This window comes from Hemitrygon akajei, chromosome 9, assembly GCF_048418815.1.
Source record: "Hemitrygon akajei chromosome 9, sHemAka1.3, whole genome shotgun sequence".
In the NCBI taxonomy this organism is placed as follows: Eukaryota; Metazoa; Chordata; class Chondrichthyes; order Myliobatiformes; family Dasyatidae; genus Hemitrygon; species Hemitrygon akajei.
Genome location: NC_133132.1, coordinates 7,520,601 through 7,537,399, shown reverse-complemented (window position 1 = coordinate 7,537,399; position 16,799 = coordinate 7,520,601). Strand labels below are relative to the sequence as shown.

The following is a 16,799-nucleotide window of genomic DNA, read 5'->3' as shown; positions in this document are numbered from 1 at the left end:
TGACTATGACCCATTTCTCTGTCCCCCGTGGCCCTGGAGTGACCACCTGCCTGTAACTCCTCTCTATCACATCCTCACTCTCCCTGACCAGACAAAGGTCATCGAGCTGCAGCTCCAGTTTCCTAACACGGTCCCTTAGGAGTCGCATCTCGATGCACCGGGTGCAGATGTGGCCGTCCAGGACACTGGGAGACTCCAGGGCCTCCCACATCTGACACCGACCACAGAAAACTGGCCTCACACACATACTAACTCCTTTTGCAATCAACAACTGCCTTGCCTCGTCCCGTTACCGCCGAAGCCCGTTGAGCAAAAGCCCTTTCACTCTGCTGCCCACTCCCAACGCTGACCACTGGATATGGCTGCCTTCTGTTTAAACTGTTCGCGCTCAACTGGCTGACGTCACGCGCCTGCGCAGTCTGTCCTTTCTCTTCTCCCGAGAACTCAAAATGTCTTCCTGCTGGAAATCCTTAGGTGCTCTCCCGCTGCCTTCTTGTTCTGAATCCATTAACTAATGCAATAGCTTTGAGCTAACTCTTGTGTGTTTAAATACTGAGTTCTGAGTTGAGGCATCTAACAGTTTGTCCACTGTCTGTTCCCGTGGAAGATGTTCAACAGAAACACAAGGAGACTCTGCGGGCACAAACTGAAACACTGAGAGTGAACACGATCCTGATGAGGGAGAAGGTGGAGGTTTTCCAGCTGGTTGATCGATACGCTGAGCTCACGGTCATTTCTACTGTTCGAAATCGGAGACTGGTGGAACATGAGCTGCTGGCAAGAGGCAGAGACCACGAGGAGTGGAGAGAGAAACATCTCCGCGGAGAGCTGGAAAAAATCCGGACGGATCAGTTATTCCAGAGCAGCTTTTCACAGATTAAATCCACATCTGGGAGTTCAGCAGCAGTGGCCGGAGTCGCCGGGATTGGGAAAACAACAATGCTACAAAAGATTGTTTATGACTGGGCCATGGGGAAAATATACCAACAATTCCAATTTGTCTTCAGTTTCAAATTCCGGGATTTAAACTCCATTAACTGTAGAATAAACCTGAGGGAACTGATTCTGGATCAGTATCCTTACTTTGGGAAAATCCTGACAGAGGTCTGGAAGAACCCAGAGGGATTGCTGTTTATATTTGATGGTTTGGATGAATTCAAACACAGAATCGATTTTGCTGACAGCCGGAGAGATACAGAACCCAAGCACCAGTGCCCAGATCCCGAGTCGTGTTGTGAAGTGGCTGACATTGTGTACAGTTTAGTCCAGCACAAGCTGCTCCCAGGGTGTTCAGTGCTGGTGACCACCCGCCCCACTGCGTTACATTTGTTGAAAAAGGCAGAGATCAGTGTCTGGGCTGAAATCCTGGGATTTGTTGGTGAGGAGCAGAAGGGATATTTCATCAGGCATTTTGAAGATAAGACTGTAGCAGAAGCTGTTTTCAAACACGTGAAAGAGAACGAGATCCTGTGCACCATGAGCTACAACCCCTCATGCTGCTTGATCCTCGCTCTGGCATTAGGTCCTTTCTTCACAAAAAGAGACAAGGACATGCAGCGAGTTCCCAAGACCATCACTCAACTATATTGCTACTATATTTACAACATCCTGAAAAACCACGGCCGTGAGATTGAGAATCCTCGTGATGTGTTACTCAGGGTGGGTCAGATGGCCTTCAGAGGAGTGTCCAAGAAGAAGATTGTGTTTACAGATAGAGATTTGATCAGCTACAGTCTGCAGCCTTCCCAGTTCCTGTCCGGGTTCATTTTGGAGAGAGAGGATTCTGCCCGGTGTGTGCTCTACACATTCCCACACCTCACCATCCAAGAGTTTGTAGCTGCAGTCACCCCATTCCTGAATCCACATCCCGGGGATATCCTGAAATTCCTCACTGAAGCCCACAAAACGGCAGATGGGCGATTTGAGGTGTTTCTCCGTTTTGTTGCTGGGCTCTCCTCCCCAAAGACAGCTCGGGGCCTGGAAGAGTTTCTGGGTCCATTTTCTCATGAAACCACCTGCCGGGTGATTGACTGGGTGAAGGAGGAGGTTAAACGCCAGAGTGAAAACGCGAGGAGTGAAGCTGGTAAAAGGAGCCTTCTAAACACATTGCACTACCTGTTTGAGTCTCAGAATCGTGGACTGGCTCAGGCCGCACTGGGATCTGTGGAAACACTTTCATTCAGTGAAATGACACTGACCCCGATTGACTGTGCGGTCCTGTCTCATGTCATCGGATTCTGTGATACAATAAAACAGCTCGACCTGGTGGACTGCAACATTCAGTTTGAAGGAATCCAGCGGCTGGGACCCGGGCTGTACAAGTGCCAGGAGTTGAGGTAACTTGATTTATCTCTCACTCTGAACTGTGAAACTGTTCCATTGTGTTGTTTCAATGTAAAGGAATTGGGGTAAAACTACAATAAATCATATTGTGAAGAATTGTGACAAATGCCCAAGGGATCGGTCAGTAATTCCCCAAGGACGAGAGGGTTCTGTGGTTCCTTGTGAAGGGATATAGGAGACTTTATCAGATCAGTGGACAGAGGCCATTGGTTTAATGGTAGTAAATCACAGGAATGGCCGTGTTTCTCGCTGCCTGTGACACGTCCATTGACAATGATCCTTCTCACTGTTACTGACAACCAGATCGACACTGACTGCAGCAGGTGGGTCAGAGCTTCACACCCCCTTCCCAGAGAGGGACAAGAGACCGTCAGCAGACTGTCCCAGTGAGAAGGAAAGAAACATCATTGTGAGATTGTCCTCCCCTGCCCGTGTGTGACTATCACCATCACTCCACCTGTGTGACTGTGCTCACTACCAGATACACAGACCCCATGGACCTGTGGACCATCTCACTACCATCTCCACAGACCATCCTCCCGTGGACCCTCTTCCCCATTCCCTGTCCTCCAGTGGGATCACGTACCCCCGTTCCCCCCCCCATGGGAACTCCCTTCCCCATCCCCCTTCTTCCCGTGGGATCACACACTCCCATTCCCCTTCTTCCCGTGGGATCACACACTCCCATTCCCCTTCCTCCCGTGGGATCACACACTCCCATTCCCCCTTCCTCCCATGGGATCACACACTCCTATCCCCCTTCTTCCCGTGGGATCACTCACTCCCATTCCCCCTTCCTTCCGTGGGATCACACACTCCCCCCTTCTTCCCGTGGGATCACACACTCCTATCCCCCTTCCTCCCATGGGATCACACACTCCCCCCTTCTTCCCGTGGGATCATACACTCCCATTCCCCTTCCTCCCGTGGGATCACACACTCCTATCCCCCTTCTTCCCGTGGGATCTCTCTTCCCCATTACCTTTGCTCCTGCAGGTTCTGTCTCCCCATCCCTTTTGCTCAGCTGGGGTCCTTCCACCATCTCCCGTTGACATTTTCCGAGTTACAAATCTTCCTCACTGTGGAACTTTCTCCCATCCTTCAACCCTACCCCTCCCAACCCTCACGTGTCAGTAACACTTTTCCAACCATCGGGGAATGGGACAGAACATGGGGAGTTTACAGGGTCACACCAACAGATTAAATTACCAACATTTGGTGAATACCCTGGAGCTGGGCAGTGAGGGACGTTGACAGTCATGGGAACTCTGATCAGTGATTTACTGAAGGGTTTAATGTTTCCTGTAATATCCGAGTGAGAGAAATTCCCTCAGACCCACAGTTTGAATCACTTCGTTCATCAATTTGTCTGTTTAGACTTGGGCAGAATAAACTGGGAGATTCGGGAGTGAAACTGGTGTCTGCGGCTCTGAGGAACCCGGAGTGTAAAATACAGAAACTGCGGTAAGTACCAGACTGTGGGAGATTGTGTTTACAGTCACTGGGTGTCTGACACTGAACATTAATGTGATCAGTATTTGTGTTATTGATAAACAATGGAGATTTGTGTCGTCTCCTGTCTTTCTGTGTACTTCACCCTCACTCTCTCTCATCTCCAGGCTGAACAATGTTGGTCTCACAAATTCGGGTGCTGAGGATCTTGCCTCCACCCTCAGTACAATCCCATCACTGACGGAGCTGGACCTCAGTGATAATGAACTTGGAGATTCGGGAGTGAAACTGGTGTCTGTGGCTCTGAGGAACCCGCAGTGTAAAATACAGAAACTGTGGTAAGTACCAGACTGTGGGAGATTGTGTTTATAGTCACTGGGTGTCTGACACTGAACATTAATGAGATCAGTATTTGTGTTATTGATAAACACTGGGGATTTGTACTGTCTTCTGTCTCTCTGTGTCCTTCACCCTCACTCTCTCTCATCACCAGGCTGAACAATGTTGGTCTGACAGATTCTGCTGTCGAGGATCTCGTCTCTGCTCTCAGTACAATCCCATCACTGACGGAGCTGATCCTGGGATTCAACTCGCTCACAGACCAATCTGTCCCTGCTCTCCGCCGCCTCATACTGACCCACCCGAGTCTGAAGCGGATCGCGTGAGTGTTTGTGTTAATGTTCTGTGTGATAAAATATCAGTGGTACCGCAGGTTTGCTGGTGATATTTGTAAGTGAGTGCTGTTGAAACATTAACCCCAGTCCCGTTACTGACACTGTTGTGTAATTTGTTTATTTTATCTTTATTCCTCCATCTTTTTCAGTATGTGGGGGAATCGGTTCAGTGGGACCAGGAGGATGGAACTGGCATTTCTGCAGGATCCCAGACCCGGACTGAGAGTGATCCTGTGAACATCCCCGTCCGCGGGATGGAGACGTTTAGGCCGATTCCCCGCCCTCCCATTTAGCGGCTGCGTGCCAGGTATAATTTCCAACGGTTCTATCGGAACTGGCTCCAGTCTCGTGGTCTGTGACATCCGGATCGTTCCCACAGTGACGTATTTCCGCCTGTTGTCCAGCGGCGCAGATTCCACCGGATGTTTGCATTCGAGACTCCCGACGTGAGACCCTGGGGAATTACACAGACAGGAAGAGCCCGGGGGCCAGGGCTTAGTCTGGGACAACAATGTCCTGAGGTGGGATTATCCAGGGAGAGAATCCATTTGCTCCCTTTGCTCAGGACAGTCTGGCTGATATAATGATATAAATTGACAAATACCTTGGCAGTGACGCTGGATCTGCGGCGATCTCAGGCACAGCCCTGAAATCACCGGTTCCCTGATGCGGAGTGTCGGTGAGAAATGGGACTGATTATTCAACCGGTCACTCATTGTCGTTGGTCTGTTAATTGTGTGTGACTGTGTGAATAGGGAACATTTATTCCCGCAAGTCGGCAGCTCACGCATTGTTTAATTTACATTTGTCATGATGAAATCAATAAACCGCTGTAACTTCCTGTCTCGGTGTCGGACTCGAGTCTCATTAGAGGAGAAACAGTGACCTGGGGTTACTGCTGCCCCCCCCACCCCCCGGTGAACTGCAGTAATGGGTCTGGGCTCCTCATGCTGGTACAGCAGCATTTCAGCTCCAGGCTGACGGATGTCAGTCTGGTGTCTGGTCCCCAGGACCTCCTCACTCCCCATCCCCATCCAGGCTGACCCCCGCCTCCTCACACCACAGATATGCGCACTCTCTTGACCCCCACCTTCCTGCGCACTCTCCTTGCTCCCGCAGACAAAAACGACAATGGGTTGGAAGCTCATATACGGTCTAATTTCTGACCTGTGTCCCCAAAGGTCGCGAACAAGAGAATGGAACAGAAGCAATCAACATAGGATGTCAGACACAGACTGAAGCCGTGTCGGCATTGTTTGACCAGTCTCACTCTGGGATGTTGAATTACAATATTCCTGAATCAGACACAGAGTGAAGCTCCCTCCACACCGTCCCATCACAAACTCACAGGCTCAGACACAGAGTGAAGCTCCCTCCACACCGTCCCATCACACACTCCCGGGGTCAGACACAGAGTGAAGCTCCCTCCACACCGTCCCATCACACACTCCTGGGGTCAGACACAGAGTGAAGCTCCCTCCACACCGTCCCATCACAAACTCACAGGCTCAGACACAGAGTGAAGCTCCCTCCACACCATCCCATCACACACTCCCGGGGTCAGACACAGAGTGAATCTCCCTCCACACCGTCCCATCACACACTCCTGGGGTCAGACACAGAGTGAATCTCCCTCCACACCGTCCCATCACACACTCCTGGGGTCAGACACAGAGTGAAGCTCCCTCCACACCGTCCCATCACACACTCCCAGGGTCAGACACAGAGTGAATCTCCCTCCACACCGTCCCATCACACACTCCTGAGGTCAGACACAGAGTGAATCTCCCTCCACACCGTCCCATCACACACTCCTGGGGTCAGACACAGAGTGAAGCTCCCTCCACACCGTCCCATCACACACTCCTGAGGTCAGACACAGAGTGAAGCTCCCTCCACACCGTCCCATCACACACTCCTGAGGTCAGACACAGAGTGAAGCTCCCTCCACACCGTCCCATCACACACTCCTGAGGTCAGACACAGAGTGAAGCTCCCTCCACACTGTCCCATCACACAGTGTTTCCTTCGGACTACACTGGTGAGGCCGAGAGCGGGCAGCTCATACGGCTTGTGATAATGATGACCATTGCCCATTGTCCTTCCGAGACTTACTGATGTCAACCAGCATGGAGACTGAAATACCCGCTCAGCCAGTTTACTGATGCATTCACCAAAACCCAGACCTACCCCGACCGAGTCTGCCAAGGACTCACTGGGAAAGAGTGACAGTATCACCAGCTCTCCACCTGCATCCGGGTTCATAAACGCAGGAGTCTTCTATCACACTAACCTGCGGGTCATATCAGGTATCAAGACGGCACAGACGGTCAAGGCGAGAAAGGAAAATACAGCAACACCTTTCGGATAACCGCAAAACCGTAATTCTTCAAACTTACCTGCTGCAAACTTACTATCCATACCCTGTACATTCTCAAATTACTGATTACAGATGACAAGTAACACGAAGAGTAGTGTGAGCTGCGTTAATGACCATCATCCAGTGGCTCTCACATCTCTGGTGATGAAATGTTGAGGGGTTGGTCATGGTGAGAATGAACTCCTGCCTCAGCAAGGACCTGGACCCACTGCAATTTACCCATCACCACGTAATAGGTCTATGACAGAAGTGATCGCAATGGCTCTTCACACGGCCTTAGATCACCTAGACAATACAAACACCAAGAGAGTTCTGCTAAACAACTGACAATTGCACCTTCACCAACTCCTAACTTGAGACGACTGTCTATACCCGTGATACAGGAAATCACATCACTGTCACTCTCCTGATACCGTGTCTGACCTGCTCACCTCCGGGTATCCTCCCTCACCAAGCCTCTCCGTCTGTCAGCATCTGTGAGTGTGACAAGTTAAAGGATAAGACACTGAAGATCTGTTAAGTTCAAAAATTGTTTAAAAACTGTGAAAACACATGTTAAAAAGGGCTAAAATACTAACAGGTATTTAATTCATTTCATTGTTTCTTTCATTCTTTATTGTGTAAAGTTAAGCCCTGATAGTATTATCAGTGATCTGCAGAGTAGCCTTGATCTGCTAGCCAGAGGTCGATTGCTTCTGTCTCCACCCACATACCCAGGGGACATCGCGGTACTTTCTTCACTTGAGTAAATTCTCAATGAGGAAACCACCTCACGTCTTTGTCGTGATTATTTCTCCCCGTTTTTGAGGTATGTAGTCGGTAATTTACGCTGTTAAAGGGGTCATGATGACTTTCTAATATGTGTAAAGTGCCAAGAGAGTGTTTATGTAATGTTCGACTAAGTAACAGTAATGTTTGCCGAGCGTATTAAAGCGCGTGTGTGAGCGGAGCCGTTGCCATTCTGTGTACCGATACCGCGTGTTTTGCTGCTTTGTGAGTTTACATGTGCACCTTTGTAAATGCATTTTGCACAGTCTGTGTATTATTAGTAACTTTAAGTTGTGAGAGTTTACTGAGCTAATGCTACACATGCACCAGTAACAGTAGAGAAAATGTGACTGATGTCTCGGAAATACTATGTATTGCTGTAATTTACAGAGGGTATGTATTCTGTTGTGACCAATTTGTTGTGAAGATATGTTTTTTAGTAATTTGTGTATATTTTGATGACTTGAGTAAATTCTCAATGAGGAAACCACCTCACGTCTTTGTCGTGATTATTTCTCTCCGTTTTTCAGGGGCGTAACATGAGATTATAATTAAACAAAAACAATTAAAATGATCTATCAGACAGCTCCTGTACCCCTCCACTCCTGACCGTGTTTCGCTGGTTAAATCTCTCCTTTCTCAGCCCCTTCCTTTTTCCCCTTTCCCATTGTAACTGCAGATATGCCAACAGATCTGAATCCGCTGTGCAAACCCGTGTCCTTCGTTGATGCAGAAATCACTGACCACCGCCCACTCCCCACCCGCTTCCTAATCTGCACTCGCAGCCCATGACGGTGACAACGGTTTCCAACTGGGGCTTTGTAACAAGCACAACATTAACAGCAAGACCAGTCAGTGATTAATATAAAGAGAAGAATTGCTGCTTCCTAAAAGGACATGCGAACTTCCGATACAATGGACCAGGTCCTCCCTTGCCTCCTCCTTCATTTGACCCTGGTCACGGAACATCCGATCATCCCCCTTTCTCACATCACCACCCTACTCCACCCCCGATCGCCCACACCTTTCCGATCCCTCACCCCGCACCCACGCATCCACCTCTCCCCACACACACAGACAGATCCCCAAATCACAAACCTCAAACCCCTTCCCCGCTTTGGGAGTCACAACTAATTGATTCCCATAGCCTGGTCTTGAGAGCAAAGCTAAAAGCACGACTATGATACTGGAGAGCGCGAAGCCTCCAGTCGATGTTTCCAGTTGAGATCGTACTTCATGACTGAGAAGGAAGGGGAGAAGTATCTGAATAAAATGGGGCAGGTGAGGAAAGGCTCACTCGAGGGTGATAGTTGAAGCCAGGTAGGTGGGAAATCTCAAGAGCAGGAGGAAAAAAAATAATAGGAGAGGAGATTAGACAATAAGAGAAAGGGATGGAGGAGTGGACCCAGGGAGAAGTGAAAAGCAGGTGAGAGGAAGTAAATTGTGAATTGCTGTCTGGACAATGGAGAGAGTTCGGCCTTGCCGTCCTTTCACTGTAACATCCATGAACTCCACACCAAATCTATCCAAACGAAACTGGGCGAACTTTAATGCCGACAAATAGAATAGTCAAGTCAAGTCACTTTTTATTGTCATTTTGACCATAACTGCTGGTACAGTACACAGTAAAAACAAGACAATGTTTTTCAGGACCATGGTGCTACATGAAACAGTACAAGAACTACACTGAACTGTAAAACAATACAAAAACTCCACGAGACTACAGACCTACCCAGGACTGCATAAAGTACACAAAACAGTGCAAGCATTACAATAAATAATAAACAGGACAATAGGCACAGTAGAGGGCAGTAAGTTGGTGTCAGTCCAGGCTCAGGGTATTGAGGAGTCTGATAGCTTGGGGGAAGAAACTGTTATACAGTCTGGTCATGAGAGCCTGAATGCTTTGGTGCCTTTTCCCAGACGGCAGGAAGGAGAAGAGTTTGTATGAGGGGTACGAGGGGTCCTTCATAATGCTGTTTGCTTTGCGGATGCAGCGTGTGGTGTAAATGTCTGTAATGCCGGGAAGAGAGACCCTGATTATCTTCTCAGCTGACCTCACTATCCACTGCAGGGTCTTGCGATCCGAGATGGTGCAATTTCTGAACCAGTCAGTGATGCAGCTGTTCAGGATGCTCTCAATACAACCTCTGTAGGATGTGATGAGGATACAGAGGAAAAATAGATTCCCAGAACATTCACAAATGGGACACATGAGTATACCATTGGAGACACGACACTGAAACATTCAGTAGTGTTTGTGGAATTACCCAGGGAGCAGGAAAATATACTGGGGAGTGGTTATATGGCCCAAAGGGGGAGTTTACATGACACAGTTAATTGTATGATTTAGCAGATGCCAACTGGCATGAATAACACACACAACATGCAGATACTAGCAGGAGAATATGGGGATAGAATATGCACAATGGGTGAAACATGGATAAAACCGGAGGAGATGAGCAATGATAAGCAGGTGCAGCAAATTATTGTGCTGAACACAGGGACATTTTCAGGGCACAAGCATGACTGCTGAAAGGTGGATGGCAGTGTGTGCAGACAAAGTCCAGACCCCAAACTACAGAAGCAATACGGGTTTCCCCCAAAAAAGTAGAGGAAGTTGTAGGTAAGGTGAAGTTTAGTTTGATTAAACAAGGTGTACTGATGCCGGAAGCCTCCACTAATAACTCACCCATATGGCCAGTGGGGAAACCAGATGGTAGATGGAGATTGACAATAGACTAACCAGAGCTGAATAAAGCAACTTCATTCAGAGCCCCAGCTCCAGAGACAGTGATCAAACCAAATGAAAGAGCGTGATGGTTCATAGTTTTAAGCATAAATTATGGAGTTTTGTCTATCCTACTAGAACGAGAGTATCCACACAATTTGTATTTACTTTACGTGGAGAGCAGTATACATGGACTGCCCTAGCACAGGAGTTCCATACGAGCCATCTGTATTTCATGAGTACTTAGGGGTAGGGAGAAAACAGAGTTCAAAACCCCAGTGTTTGGTGCAATACATAGATAATCTTCTTCTGCAGACTGAGACCAAGCAGGAGCATTACCAGCTATTGACAGAACAATTGCAATTATTGGGACTAAAGGTAAACCCTATAAAGCACAGGTGATGAAAGAAGAAGTTAGTTATTCAGGTATGATCTTGACATTGGGAAAAGGAGAAATTGATAAGCGAAGTTTGAACAGGGCACGACTGCGCAACCATGTGGAGGTCGGCCAATGAGAACAGTGGGAAGAGTGTAAAAGTGAGCAGAGTTGAAAAAGGTGACGGTTATTTCTTCAGCAGTTTGAACGGGGTATGTCTGCGCAAGCGCGTGATGGTCGGCCCGTGAGAACAGAGGGAAAAGTTTAAAAGTAAGACAGATTTACAGTGCGGGTGACAGAGTACAGTGACACAGAGTAGGAAGGCTTTGCCTCAACGGGGATTCAGCGATAAAGAGTCGAGGCCAGGGAGCTTATCTGTTGAAAAGAAAGGAAGGAAGTATACAGACAGACAGACATACTTTATTGATCCCGAGGGAAACTGGGTATGTGTGAGAGGCTGTTTTTCTGTGTTTAGTATCAGATGTAGGAGGTCCTAGAGACTCCCAGCCTTCTGGATGACCACATCTGCACCAGGTATGTTGAGCTGCAGCCTTTTAGAGACCACATCAGGGAACTGGAGATGCAGCTCGATGACCTTCGTCTAGTCAGGGAAAGCGAGGAGGTAGAGAGGAGCTATGAGAAGTGGGTAACAGTCAGGAGAGGGAAGGGCAAGAAGCAGGTACTAGAGAGTACCCGAGTGGCAGTCCCCCTTAACAATAAGTATTCCTGCTTGAGCACTGTTGGGGGCACATGCTACCTGGGGGAAGTTATAGAGGTCGCGCCTCTGTCACAGAGTCTAGTCCTGTGGCTCAGAAGGGTAGGGAAAGGAAGAGAAAGGCAGTAGTGATAGAGGACTCTATAGTCAGGGGGTCAAACAGGCGGATCTGTGGACACAGTAAAGAAATGCGGATAGTAGTTTGCCTCCCAAGGTGCCAGGGACCGGAATGCTTCTCATCGCGTCCACAATATCCTTAAGTGCAAAAATACAACTGCAGATGCTGTGGATCAAAGAATATGTACACGATGCTGGAAGAACTCAGCAAGTCAGGCAGCATCCGTGAGAAAAGAGTAGCCAACGTTTCGGGCCGAGACCCTTCATCAGGAATGGGGGGTGAGGGGGGAAGAGAGGGCCGAAGCCCAGTAATAGAGATAGGGGAGGGGGTATGGCCTAGAGGCGCCAGGTGGAAAACCAATCAGAGGAAAGATAAAGGGGGAGGGGGAGGGGATAAGCATGAAAGAACTGTAGAGATAAAGGAGCAGAAAGTTGAAAGGGGAGAGAGGCAGAGAGGGACCTGGGATAGGGGAAGGGGGAGGGAATTACCGGAAATTGGAGAATTCAATGTTCATACCACCAGGCTGGAGGATATCCAGACGGTAGATGAGGTGTTGCTCCTCCAACCTGAGTTTGGCCTCATCATGGCAGTAGAGGTCGTCATATCCTTAAGTGGAAAGGAGAAAAGCCAGAGGTTGTGATACATATTGGTATCAACAACATCGGTAGGAAAAGGGAGGAAGTCCTGAAATCAGATTACAGGGAGTTAGGAAGGAAGTTGAGAAGCAGGACCTCAACGGTAGTAATCTCAGGATCAACACGTACAACACACTGGAAGAACTCAGCAGGCTGGGCAGCCTCCATGGTCGAAGGGTCTTGGCCCAAAACATTGACTGTTCATTTCCATGGATGCTGCCCGACCTGCTGAGTTCCTCCAGCGTGTTGACTGGACCACAGCATCTGCAGTGTACTTTGTGTTTAGTAATCTCAGGATTACTGCCTGAGCCATGTGACAGTGACTATAGGAATAGAATGAGGTGGAGGATAAGTGCGAGGCTGAGGGAATGGAGCAGGGGGCAGGGATTCAGATTTCTGGATCATTGGGACCTCTTCTGGGGCAGGTATGACCTGTACAAAAAGGATGGGTTGCACTCGAATCCTAGGGGGACTAATATCCTGGCAGGGAGGTTTGCTCAGGCTACTGGGGAGAGTTTAAGCTGGAATTGCCTGGGGGTGGGAACCGAACTGAAGTGCTGGAGGAGAGGGAGGTTGGCTCACAAATAGAGAAAGCTTGTAGACAGTGCAAGGGAGAGGATAGGCAGAGAAGGTGACATGCTCAGACTGACGGTTTGAGATATGTCTGTTTTAGAGCGTGGATCAGTACTTGGAGCTATGATGTAGTGGCCATTGCAGAGATTTGGATGGCTCAGGGACAGGAATGGTTACTTCAAGTGCCGGGTTTTAGATGTTTCAGAAAGGACAGGGAGGGAGGCAAAAGAGGTGGGGGCGTGGCACCGTTGATCAGAGATAGTGTCACGTCTGCAGAAAAGGTGGACGCCATGGAGGGATTGTCTACGTCGCCTCTATGGGTGGAGGTTAGGAACAGGAAGGGGTCAATAACTCTTCTGGGTGTTTTTTATAGACCACCCAATAGTAACAGGGATATTGAGGAGCAGATAGGGAAACAGATCTTGGAAAGGTGTAATAATAACAGAGTTGTCGTGGTCGGAGATTTTAATTTCCCAAATATCGATTCAGATGGGGTGGAGTTTGTTAGGTGTGTTCAGGAAGGTTTCTTGACACAATACGTAGATAAGCCTACAAGATGAGTGACTGTACTTGATTTGGTATTTGGAAATGAACCTGGTCAGGTGTCAGATCGCTCAGTGGGAGAGCATTTTGGAGATAGTGATCATAATTCTGTCTCCTTTGCAATGGCATTGGAGAGATATAGGAACAGACAAGTTAGAAAAGCATTTAATTGGAGTAAGGGGAATTATGAGGCTATCAGGCAGGAACTTGGAAGCTTACATGGGAACGATGTTCTCAGGGAAAGGTACGGAAGAAATGGGGCAAATGTTCAGGGGATATTTGTGTGGAGTTCTGTATAGGTACGTTCCAATGAGACAGGGAATTTATGGTAGGGGACAGGAACCGTGGTGTACAAAGGCTGTAATAAATCTAGTCAAGAAGAAAAGAAAAGCTTCCAAAAGGTTCAGAGAGCTAGGTAATGTTAATCTAGAAGATTATAAGGCTAACAGGAAGGAGCTTAAGAAGGAAATTAGGAGAGCCAGATGGGGCCATGAGAAGACCTTGGCAGGCAAAATTAAGGAAAACCCCAAGGCATTCCACAAGTATGTGAAGAGCAAGAAGATAAGACATGAAAGAGTAGGACCAATCAAGTGTAAGAGTGGGAAAGTGTGTATGGAACCAGAAAAATAGCAGAAGTACTTAATGAATACTTTACTTCAGAATTCACTATGGAAAAGGATCTTAGTGATTGTAGTGATAATGTGCAGCAGACTGAAAAGCTTGAGCATGTAGATATTAAGAAAGAGGAGTGCTGGAGCTTTTGGAAAGCATCAAGTTGGATAAATCACCTGGACCAGATGAGATGTATTCAAGGCTACTGTGGGAGGCAAAGGAGGAGATTGTTGAGCCTCTGGCGATGATCTTTGCATCATCAATGCATTTGGGACAGGTTCTGGAGGATTGGAGGGTTGCAGACTTTGTTCCTTTATTCAAGAAAGTGAGTAGAGATAGCCCAGGAAAATATAGACCAGTGAGTTTTACCTCAGTGGCTGGTAAGTTGATGGAGAAGATCCTGAGAGGCAGGATTACTGAACATTTGGAGAGGTATAATATGATTAGGAATAGTCAGCGTGGCTTTGTCAAGGGCAGGTCCTGCCTTATGAGCCTGACTGAATTTTTTGAGGATGTGACTAAACACATTGAAGGAGGAAGAGCAGTAGATGTAGTGTATATGGATTTCAGCAAGGCATTTGATAAGGTACCCCATGCAAGGCTTATTGAGAAAGTAAGGAGGCATGGGATCCAAGGGGACCTTGCTTTGTGGATCCAGAACTGGCTTGCTCACAGAAGGCAAAGAGTGGTTTCAGATGGGTCATATTCTGCATGGAGGTCGGTCAACAGTAGAGTGCCTCAGGGATCTGTTCTGGGACCCTTACCCTTCGTGATTTTTATAAATGACCTGGATGAGGAAGTGGAGGGAATGGGTTCATAAGTTTGCTGATGACACAAAGGTTGGAGGTATTGTGGATAGTGTGGAGGGCTGTCAGAGGTTACAGCGGGATGTCGCCAGGATGCAAAACTAGGCTGAGAAGAGGCAGATGAAGTTCAATTTAGATAAGCGTGAGGTGGTTCATTTTGGTAGGTCAAATATGATGGCACAATATAGTATTAATGGTAAGACTCTTGGCAGTGTGGAGGATCAGAGGGATCTTGGGGTCTAAGTCCATAGGGCAATCAAAGCTGCTGCACAGGTTGGCTCTGTGGTTAAGAAGGCATACGGTGTATTGGTCTTCATCAATCATGGAATTGAATTTAGGAGCTGAGAGGTAATATTGCAGCTATATGGGAGCCTGGTCAGACCCCACCTGGAGTACTGTGCTCAGTTCTGGTCGCCTCACTACAGGAAGGATGTGGAAGCCATAGAAAGGGTGCAGAGAAGATTTACAAGGATGTTGTCTAGATTGGAGAGCATGCCTTATGAGAATAGGTTGAGTGAACTCGGCCTTTTCTCCTCGGAGTGACGGAGGATGAGAGGTGATCTGACAGAGGTGTATAACATAATGAGAAGAATTGATCATGTGGATAGTCAGAGGCTTTTTGCAGGGCTGATATGGTTGCCACAAGAGGACACCGGGTGTTTAAGGTGCTGGGGAGTAGGAACAGAGGAGATGTCAGGGGTAAGTGTTTTTAAGCAGAGAGTGGTGAGTGCGTGGAATGAGCTGTCGGCAGTGGTGGTGGAGGTGGATACAATAGGGTCTTTTAAGAGTCTCCGGGACATGGGCATGGAGCACAGAAAAGTAGAGGGCTCTGGGTAACACTAGGTAATTTCTAAGGTAAGGACATGTTTGGCATAGCATTGTGAGATGAAGGGCCTCTATTCTTCTGTAGTTTTTCTATGTTTCTATGTTCCTAATTTTTATTCATATTCCTCCAGCCTCACTGGAGAGGAACACTGAAACCTCGTGAAAAACAGCAGGAGGTGGATATTCAGCCCCTCTAACCAACAAAAAGATGGCGGCTGCTCTCCCATCTCAGCTCCATGTTTCTGCCCGATCCTTGTTTCCTCGATCCCTTCAGTCTCCACACATCTGCCGACCTCTGTTTTTTATGTGAGGACCATTACCGAATCTTCACCGCCCTGTAGTGTTCTCGTGCAGTGTGTAGAAACTCTGAACTAAACACCAAGTTAACTGGAGCCAATGAAGACAGAGTCGCAGTAAGATTAACCATTTACTGATCACTCTTCCACATTAACGTATGGTGAAAACTGTTGATAAAATAATACAAAATATATACAGTATCTGTTTCCTCCTTGGCATCACATTTGCATCATAAATACTTGCAAAAGTAAAACTACAACAAACTATATTTTTTTCTGCTGGTAAAGCAAGTTTATGATCGTGCTCAGTTTGAGCGAAGACTGACCGTCCCAGTGTCTTCTCGGTTACTTGTTAAAGCCTTGTTGTGCTTCCTTGATACACGTAAAGCTTGTGCAGGGTTGAAAAATTGAATGGCGGCCACTCTCTTGCACGTTGGTCTTGAGCGTGTTAACTGTCGGTTTGTGTATGTTGCCAAGGCACACCTCCCCTATCACCACCCAGCCCAGATCCAGGCGTTGGGCGAAGGGGGAGTCGTGTGGTCCATTGACCTGCTGCATGACTTTGTGCACCCTAAGAATGTCTCTTCCGAGTAGCAGGAGTATTTCTGCTTTTGGATCCAGTTCTGGGATGTGCTTGGAAATGTGGTGGAGATGCGGCTGGTGTGGCACTGCACTGCGCTTGGCATCGGAATCTCAGTTCAGTTATTCAAGATTTCGTTGCACTCCAAGAGTGGAGGGATTCAGATGACAATTTTACCATCCAGCGACTCGAGCTGGAAGCCTTTTGCCTTCCTGCCAGATGTTTCTGTGATGCCAGAGCAAGTTCTGAGGTAATATGGGAATGGATTACTATCCACACTGAACAACTCAAAGAACTCTGGTCTGACTAGTGAGCGGTTGCTCTGATCGTCCAGAATTACGTAGGCTTTGATGGCCTTGTCTTTGGCTCCCT

At 47.9% G+C, this 16,799-nt stretch overlaps 1 protein-coding gene across 11 annotated transcripts in view; it reads left to right on the top strand.

The window, feature by feature from the left end:
• Positions 1-8,107, top strand: part of LOC140732868 (NACHT, LRR and PYD domains-containing protein 3-like) — a 36,005-nt gene extending 27,898 nt beyond the window's left edge. For all 11 annotated transcript variants that reach the window (XM_073055506.1, XM_073055516.1, XM_073055505.1 and 8 more), the window contains 5 exons: positions 608-2,336; positions 3,721-3,807; positions 3,963-4,133; positions 4,289-4,456; positions 4,619-8,107. In XM_073055506.1, the coding sequence (XP_072911607.1) occupies positions 608-2,336; positions 3,721-3,807; positions 3,963-4,133; positions 4,289-4,456; positions 4,619-4,706 (2,243 nt within the window). In that variant the 3' untranslated portion in view covers positions 4,707-8,107. The remainder of the gene's footprint in view (positions 1-607; positions 2,337-3,720; positions 3,808-3,962; positions 4,134-4,288; positions 4,457-4,618) is intronic.
• The last annotated feature ends 8,692 nt before the right edge of the window (positions 8,108-16,799 follow it).